The 9,867-nt window shown below is 36.7% G+C and overlaps 1 protein-coding gene across 1 annotated transcript in view; it reads right to left on the bottom strand.

The window, feature by feature from the left end:
• Positions 1–1,486: 1,486 nt before the first annotated feature.
• The window catches only part of glrx3 (glutaredoxin 3), a 14,170-nt gene continuing 5,789 nt past the window's right edge, over positions 1,487–9,867 (bottom strand). The window contains exons 5-11 of the mRNA XM_057358881.1: positions 6,090–6,262; positions 5,399–5,460; positions 5,259–5,316; positions 3,142–3,194; positions 2,971–3,010; positions 2,183–2,275; positions 1,487–1,722 (exon numbers count right to left, since the gene is read on the bottom strand). Coding sequence (XP_057214864.1) covers positions 1,672–1,722; positions 2,183–2,275; positions 2,971–3,010; positions 3,142–3,194; positions 5,259–5,316; positions 5,399–5,460; positions 6,090–6,262 — 530 coding nt within the window. The 3' untranslated portion in view covers positions 1,487–1,671. The remainder of the gene's footprint in view (positions 1,723–2,182; positions 2,276–2,970; positions 3,011–3,141; positions 3,195–5,258; positions 5,317–5,398; positions 5,461–6,089; positions 6,263–9,867) is intronic.

Raw genomic sequence — 9,867 nt, 5'->3', positions numbered from 1 at the left:
AATGGCAGATAACACAAATCTGATTATGTCCATCAGAGAAAATGTTTACCTGTGACTTGAAAGTTGCAGATATTAGCTCAGTGTTGTTCTCTGCTAACAAAGAGTGCAGAAATCAATATTGTTTACTATTAAGAACCAGAAGCCTCATTCACAATTCCATCAACATCTTTAAAATGTTCATTTTAATCTGAAATATGTGAGAACAAATCAAAAAAGGATAGATGAAACTATGACACTCATCAATCATATATTTGTTGTATAAAAATATTTTACTTCAAAACTTAGAGACTGACCAATGAGAACCTTTTTTTTTCAAAACCTAAGATTAAAAAATCCAAACACACTAGAAACAAACCCAATTCCAGGAGGAATTTCACACCCACCTCAAAATACTCAGACATTCATTAAATTATGTGCAAAAGCATTAGAGATGGTTTACCCCAAAATGAAAATTCATTCATTTAGTCACCCTTATGTCATTACAAATCTGTATAACTTTCTTCTGCAGAACAAAATATAAGTATATTATAAAAAATAAAAGTATATTATTATATTATATAATATAAGTAAATATATTTTTCAGAAAAACGCTGAAAACCAAACAAAACCTTGACTTCCATTGTATAGACAAAACCACAGAGACATTCCTCAAAATAACTTCTTTTGTGTTCCACAGACGAAAGTCGCAAATTTGAACAGCATGAGGGTGAATAAATACTGTGAATTTTTATTTCTGGGTGAACTATCCCTTTACACCCTGCATTGAGTGCACTCCAAAGAAGATTTCTGTGAAATCTAAAGACAATAAACCTGTGAACGTGTATAAAACATTTGTTGCCATGTCTCGGTTTATAGATAAATTAATATTTGACTATGTTATCGTAGGTGGAGGTGTTAAAATATCTAAAAGGTTTCCTCCACAGAATCATCGGGTTGCCACAGGTGTGTTTGGTGTACATGTGCGCAAGTGAAAAAGATAACGGGCACTTTACTCTCTCGGCTCAAAGACAGATGAGGTGTGGGTTGACTTTTCCAACTGAACAGAGCCGATGAATATTTATTGGTCTTTTAATGGCAATGGAATCCTTCCGTCTGAGGAGCTGAAAGATCACATTCATTAAAGTCGATGGACAGGATTGTTAATGATCTATCTTTCAGTTCCTCATAAGATCATAAATCCAGAAAATAAACCAGCACACACATACCTACCAACCTGCAATGAATGAATTAACTCTCCAATCATAAATTCACAAATCATAAAAATTTAAGGAAAAGTGTTGGTTTGCAAATTTACATTAGGAAACATTAACCTCTTTATACACATCAGTTTGAGGTGATCCAATCGAGTGTCTTTCTCTTCAGGAATATCTGCAACTGGTAACAAGAAATGCAGGTAAACTGTGATCCGTCCTGACTGACCAGTGATTGGATCAACTCAGATGGACGGCAACAGCACGGTTTCCAAAAACGTGCAACAAATAAAAAATGGTGAAAGAAACAGACTTTATTGGATTTACAGGTTCAATAAAGTGCTGATGGATTTTTGACAATGACTCCATAAAGGTTCAACTTGGATGGAATAAGACAAACTGAAGTCCTGAGGTTCATGTGTGCATCTGTGTATGTGTATATCAGTGATTTGATCTTCATTTTCTTTCATGATGGTACGCTTCAGTTCTCCCCCTTCAACACAGACACCAGCTCACCGTTCTCCTTCAACTCCTGTTTGATGACACAAACATCTATCATCCACAAAACAACGTTTGTGCAGTAAATGAAAAAATGATTGTTTTAAATGAGCCTTTTATCCATCCGATACAGTCAAATAAGTATGTCAAATCTGCTGGTGTCATACTGAGACAATTTATAAAAACAAGTTGACAATTAGCCAGAGACGGCTGCATTACTCAAAGATGCTACTGTAACATGTAAATGGGATGATGCTTTGTAATACAGTAAGATGATGGGATGGTATGACACGAATCACTTTGTGCCTGTGAGTTTAGAGCTTATGTTGCCCTCTGCTGGACAAAAACAACTACTGCAGGGCACTATATTTCCACAACAATAGGAGTGGATCTCAACTAAAATATTTAAAGGTCCCCATCATATTTTAACCAATAAAATATTCTAGAGCTTGGTATAACCAAAAAGATGTGAGCGTGTAAAAAAAGAACCAAACCTTTACTATATCCAGTCCTCCAATCAGATCTCCTTTAACATACAGCTGCGGGTATGTCGGCCAATTGGAGTAACTCTTTAATCCTTGTCGAACCTATTAGAAGACAATTAAACAAATTACCAAAAAAACAAAAAACTAATTTAGACAGTTCACTTTTATAAAAACGGTTAGAAAAACACGTATAAAAACTAAGGTGCAACGCAATTTGTCCTATAAATGTTTTGTACAAGCTTTCTTATTTAAAGGTACAGTTCACCCAAAAATGAAAATTTTGTCATCCTTTACTCACTCTCGGGTTGTTCCAAAGCAGTATAAATTTCTTTGTTCTGCTGAACACAAAGGAAGATATTTGGAAGAATGTCAGTCATCAAACAGATCTCATCCCCCATTTACTACCATAGTAGGGGAAATAAATACTATAGAAGTCAATGGGGGATGAGATCTGTTTGGTGACTGACAATCTTCCAAATATCTTCCTTTGTGTTCAGTAGAAAAAATGTATACAGCTTTGGAACAACCTGAGAGTGAGTAAATAATGACACAATTTTCATTTTTGGGTGAACTATCACTTTACTGATCACATATTATGTATTGCTCTTAAATAATCATTCGGAATGTATTTTGCCTTCACACATTTGGTTGAATGTTAAGTCAGGCCTGTTGAAATCCTCCAAACGTGTATATCAGAATCACATTTACATTATTAAACAGTTTCTTACTTTGATAAGACACCATATGCTAAGAACATACATGTAAATATACATTTCAGAGGTAAAATGAACATTTACCTCTTCATCTTCCAGTATGTCAAATGTATCATATTCAACCCTGAAATATTAATTAAAAAACATGAGTGACTCTTTGGCTTTTAACAACTCACAAATGTTAAGAACTTTATTCAAAAAGTCTTTCTGTCTTAGTTAAATTACAGGTAAAGGAATGATGTAAAAATCTCTCACCCCGTGCCGTTCATTATTTCAAGGATCTGACGACTGAACCCACACTTGGCAGCCTGAGTATTCACAAAGACATGAATTAAAACACAAGAACATTCTTCTTCTTATGAAAGTCTACAGTAAAGAGAAGCCCTTTGCATGAATTTGTATTTTCCAACAAAACACACAGACTACCAAAAAAGAGCAAAGTATATAAGACGCAACCGGTTCCTCTGGGCCCAGCACAGAATCAACCTTCAATTCAGAAACGTACAAGTGCAACCATCTACAATAGATACTCTGAAGCGTGTCTGAATAAGAATCAAGCCACAGAAAAAACTCCGTCATCATTTACTCGCTCTCGGGTTATAAGGAAGTTTACAATCCACGGTTTAGGTTTCAATTTTTTCACCATTAATGACTAACTTTTTGGGTGAACTGTTCCTTTAATTTCTTCTCTCATAAACTTAACCAAAAGTGAAAATTCTCTCAGAATTTAAGAGTCACATACAGGCTGACAACAGGCTGAATAAATGACAGAATTTTTTTATTATTGGGTGAACTATCCCTTTAAAGGTCCAGTGTATGAATTTAGTGGCCTCTAGTGGTGAGGTTGCTAAGTGTAGTGATGCGAGACCCCCCCAACGCTATAAATATACAGTCATAGTTCATATATAGTTATATATACTGTATATTACAATAATTATTACAATTTACATTTTATATAATTCAGTGCACATAATCAGACCACGGTCTGCTAAAAGTGTCTCTAGGATAGACAACCACATGAAGAGTTCATTTGCAAAACCAGATAACTCAAGTTTTTATTAATGTTCATAAATCGTGTTTTTACTGTGTTACTTAGCTGTATTTTTTGAGTTATTATTTCATAATTAAAACAACCCAACTGTTTAAATGATATAACTTGGAATGCACAATAAAAAACATAGTTTATGAAAATTAAATCTATTTTTGCAAATGAATGGACTCGGTTCACACAACCACTTACAATCACAGCTCTAGTCTAAACATGAATGAACTGTCAAACTCGTATACTATTTGCACAGCATGCCTGTAACCACAGTGACAGATTTTAATTTGATTTTTACACAAGAGGTTACGTTGTAACAAGAACATTAGGTGTGATACTATCTGCAATGTTGTACTAAAAACCAAATGCAACACTCACATGCAGTACAGTATGCTGGACAAGAAATCTGGCGTTTCACTGTGGCGTCTATGAACACTTGTAGACTATCACAATATACTGTTATTGTGTAGATAAATCGTGCAAAACATTATGAAGCAGTTTGCCATCAGCTCCGTGCTCTCATTAGCACATTTAACGTTATGGGGAGTGACAGGTGACGTGACATACAACTAGATGTCCAGTACGATTCCTTTTACACATCAGGTCTTCTTCGTAAATTTACATTTATGCATTTGGCAGACGCCAAAAGCGACTTACATTGCATTGTATTATACATTTGTTTCTGACTATGTGCAATCTCCTGGGTTCGAACCCATGACCTTGGCATTGCTAGTGCCATGCTCTAACCTCTAATATTATGTTTCTTGGGTCTGCTCCGTTCCGTTCAAGGCAAACAAACCAACTGGCTAGTGATTCGTTACCACAACATCTGGACATGATTGTGATCATTTCATTCACCGTGACCCCGTCCAAAGACTCACAGACCCACCTCACTCCGCATTTTCAAATACTCATCGGATCTACACGAATCACAATAATGACCCATTTTGGATCCAAAACGGCGAATTTCGCTGACAAGTTGGCGACCCCGTAATTGCAACCAATGGCTCACTCCACCACTCACTTTCAAAACACTACGGAGGATGACAAAGTCATGTTTTCGCTTCTTTGCCAAAGGAGATAACGTATTCATGACACACGTTCTGTAGAGCAGTTTGTCCGTTCAGGGCTACTCTAAAAACAACACGGTGAATTCCATGTCAGAAATAGCTCATTCTAAGGTCATAAAAACATTACGCTTCATTATGTACGGTCTTTGTACACCTCTGAAGACATAGTTATGTTGCATTTCTGTCAATAGATCCTCCGAAAAACTACACACTGGACCTTTAAGAGGTGAGAAAATGCATGACACAGTAAGTTCACTCACCTGTTTGTTGCCCTTCATGAAGAGAATGACGGATGATTTATTGATCAGTGATTTCAACCTGTTCGGGGAATTTTTTTTTAAAACCAGCCCCAAAACAAGAGAGAGAAAAATATTTATTTAGTATGTGTGCATCTGTCTACCTGTGTTCCAGCGAGACGGTCTTGGGGAAAGTATTCTCGATCTCACCGGACTCAACCAGCTCCTGTTGAGTATATAAAACACCTCTGAATCCCACACACTCACCTTTCATGAGTACCAGCTCCCCGCTGTGATATATTTGACCTCAGTAAAGGTACATTTGCTATCTTAACGAGAGGAAGGGCGTCTAGGAGCAGAGAGAGAAGAAACGAGATGGATGCTGGCTAATCTAGCCCTCCTCTCTCAGCAGGGGTGCTCGGTTTGCTTTAAGTGGTATGAGCTCGCTGGGACTGTACAGCAACATAGAGCTAATAACAGCTAGCCGAGAATACACAAATTGGCTAAAGGCTCGAGAAGCCAACGGTTAATGTGATACACAGGAGATAATGCAGAACAGATGTGTTGGAAAAAATAAAACGAAGTCTTATGAAAATTAACCATGGTTTTATTATAGTATAAGTGTAGTAACCATGTTTTTATTGGTTGATGGATTACCATTTGCATAACAATTTTACTACAAATACTATGGTTAAACTATAGTCACGGTAACAAAACCATGGTAAGTACTGTGTTTTAATTATAGTAACCATGTTTTTGTTTTATTGTATTAAAACCATGATTGTTTTTCATAAGGCACAAATGTATTAAACTGCATCAAATGTTATATTATTAAAGTCTATCTGTGAATCCCACCTTCAAAATGTCCAGTCCTCCGACGAGTTCTCCGTTGACGTAGATTTGCGGATAAGTCGGCCAGTTGGAGTAAGTCTTGAGTGCCTGTCTGACTTCGTCATCGGAGAGGATGTCAAAACTGCTGTACTGTACGCTGTGATCTTTCAGGATCTGAACAATCTGACGACTAAAACCTGTACACAATCAAAAAATCAAACACAACAAAGCAGGGCTGGGCAAAATGTACAAAAAAAATCATATCTCTGTATTTTTATGCTGAATGGCAATATGCAATATGCAGGCGCGTTTCAAAATTATTTTCAGTTTTTCTAAATTGACTATTTATAGGTATGTGTTAAGGTAAAATGATCAATTTTGTTTCATTCTGTGAACTACTAACCATATTTCTCATAAATGTCAAATAAAAATATTGTTTCTATTTGCAGAAATTGAAAACTGAAGAAACAGGTGAAAATAACAGAAAAGATGCTCTGTGTCTTTCAGACCTCAAATGCTGCAAAGAAAACAAGTTCATATTCACTTTTAAGCAATACAGCAGTCATACTTCTACACGTATTTGGGAAAAATTGTGATAACCTGGAATGTTAAACTTCAGTACATCATTATGCGTTCATAAAAATATATCTTACAAACTCGATACACCAGCTCTATTTAAAGTAACAGTACACCCAAATCAAAGTGATTTAAAACTATACCACTAACAAATTATCTTCCAATCTTGATAACAGATCAAAACTCTTTGAAATTGGAATAAAACACTATTTAGCTTTAGAGTAAAATGTGCAACCATTTCTATTCTGAATCTCAGAGTGAAAATTATTTCTGAATTTTAAACGGTTCATACGAGATGAGTACAAATAAAAAAAATGAGAAAAGATAAAAGAGATCTTGAGATATTAGGCGAAATATTAGATGGGAGGAGATGAAGATAACAAGACGCATGAGAAACAGCTCATGAGAGGAGGAGAGAGAGAGAGAGATTGAGACAGATGTATAAGGTAATGTGTAGAGCCCGTGTAGCCCCTCCAGTAAAACACCCATTTTCATCTCACGCTGCTCATGAGGGAATTCATTATAAAACAGCTCCGGGCGGATCACTTGTGCTTATGCATTTGCTGGTATATTAGCTTGACTCTATCAGAGCGGGCAAACACACGGGCAGCTGCTTTCTCTGGCTCCGGGCGAACTTCACCAGACACGCTGCATTGATTGTGGAGTTCTTTCCCCGCTCTATGCCTGCACCTACAGGGGCCGAATACTGCCCGACCCCTCTCCAAAAGAGGGGCCGTGCTAGAGCCTCGTACCTTTTGAAGGACAGCCCACTCAGAGCGGAAGAAACCGAGAGACCCCAATTGAAATGCGGACCCTTAACCTTTTAAATTCGCATAAATGGTTGCTTTAGAGATAGCGTTAGCCAAACACTTGATCATTTGGCCCTGAACTTTTATTGGAATGAATAAATGTATACGTTTTTTTTTGTACGTTGAAAACCCAAAAGCACGCCACTGACAGGCTTGGCTCGCTCTCGATGCATCATTTCCTGATTTGGATACCGGCCAATCGAATAACAACATCAATAAGTTTCAACGCTGTAATATCTCCGAGCCGGACCAACCCGCTGAGGTCTGGTACGGCTTCAAAATAACATGAGCAACAGGTTTCGGGATGAGAGACTAAACGCCGTAAACTCTGAAGATTTTCTATTAATAAAGCAGCGCTGGAGGAGCTGGCAGCCGTTGAAAGCCCAACATCACGTTTGAAGAGCGAGCTCAATATCGTTTGGATTTTGATCTCGGTCTTCCCCAATTCTGCAGACCTCTCTCTCTTTAGGCAGCCAAAACGTGAATCGCTTTATGCTTTAGTCCATGTGGAAATGTGCACTTTGAACTATCAGAATTGTTTAGTTCTGAATGGTTAAAATGAATGCAAGGATGTTTTGTGAGGTTGAACCAATGCATCTATGATATAAAGAAGACTTAAAGCTAAACAAACACGCGAGGATATAAAAAAAACATATATAAATATAAAATCAGTCTCTTCACACATATATTTAAAATTTTAAAGTAAGAGTGCACACAAACATGAAAACATTTATAATACATATATCCACGTTTCCGGAGGGCGCTACTGTAAAAATGAACGTGGGCACAACTTCCGATGAAGCGGCGGAAGTAGTGTATTGCACTTTGAATAAGAAAATGAGATGGTGATTGTATCTTGAATTGTAATCCTGTTGGTTTCATGTGGTAATCTATGAAAAATGATTTTGAAACTGATGAGCAACACCTGCTGTTTGTGGCTGCACTTACAACCAGGCGATTATTTCACGTCGTATAAAAGAGCGCTTCACACACAGATCTAAAGTTAAGATGGACTGGACTGTACAGTTTTTTAAAGGCGAACTTCAAAATGTGGACCGCTAATCTCAAGCGAATAGAAAACGAACATTAAACATCACTTTGACTGAATGTGCTCATAGTTTAAAAAAGGTTTGCTGTTTTAAAAGGGGTTCAAATAGATTCATGTTATCATCAACACGCATAAGGTCTTCAATAAAAACGCAAGACAGTAAACTGGATTTACAAGGATTCTTTACCGATGTGTTGTTAAAAATCTGTTGCAATATATCACATCATGTGGACTTCTACATTTCTCATCTGATTTGCTTGGTGTACAGTAGGTTTTTCTTCCACTTATCGTCTTATAAACAAAACGTGGAGAGAATGTTTAAAAATGTAAAAAGGCAGATTTTGTACTTGATCTTTAGTATAATGTTTATGAGATTAACGGCCAGCTAAAGATACAGCAGCTTTATGATATGTGGACGCGGCCTGTGTAACACTTGCAGTTCACTTTAAAAAATATATATTGTATATATATATTTACCACATCTTTAAATAGGAAACAATCTATATCATGCAAAGAAATTGAAAATCCTAGATAATTTTCAAATTGCTCATTGGTTTACTGTTTTACTGAATCAATAAAGTTGCTAAATATACGCTGTCAAGTATTAAAATCATCATCCCATTCCTCTATAAAGTTGTTTATAAGTGCTGTCAGTTTGTAACTTCACATTCTGCTATAAACAAATGACTTGAAATACGGCAGAAATGTTTACATTGAACTGGAAGTTTCTCCCATCTTTCGCGCAAAGCGTCATGGGGGTAGGAAACTTGCGGATAGGTCACAAAAAGTTGAAGCTCAACTGAAAACTAGTTAAATGGCGACACTATAGCTTCAAATCTCATTGGTTCTTGAGTGTCCTGTGACTAGTTGTTATTTATATTATACATGTTTAATGTTTTTTTATCGTTTTACATATGTTTATACCGTGGTCTGTTTGAATACTTGATTCTGATTGGCTGGAAGGTGTGCATTAAACGAGTTCCAGTCAGTTCAATGTTTGAAATTAACTGACGAAAATATCATTTTCATTTCATTTCGTTTTCACCTGTCGGATAGAAAAATTACACTGTAAACATCAATAACAGCTTTAACTTGGCAAATGCATTCAACCGCACTTCACGGAGAAGCTGCGCAAAAACAAAACAAAAATCGCAGACAACCACCAAATCGTGTGCAGTTTATTTTCTATTTATCGGGCAGCCCTGTTTGGTTCAATCATCTTACAAACATCACCCGAAACAGACTTCAACTACTCTGTCTGGTTATTTTAACCTTAACTTCTCTCTCCAACACAATCGGCTGCAAAAATATTCATAACAGCCCTTGACCTTTATGTGCATGTGTTTATGTACGTGAGCGTGAGTAAACA

Source organism: Triplophysa rosa, linkage group LG18, assembly GCF_024868665.1.
Source record: "Triplophysa rosa linkage group LG18, Trosa_1v2, whole genome shotgun sequence".
NCBI lineage: Eukaryota > Metazoa > Chordata > Actinopteri > Cypriniformes > Nemacheilidae > Triplophysa > Triplophysa rosa.
Note: the sequence above shows the minus strand (reverse complement) of the source record. Positions and strands in the feature narration are given on the sequence as shown.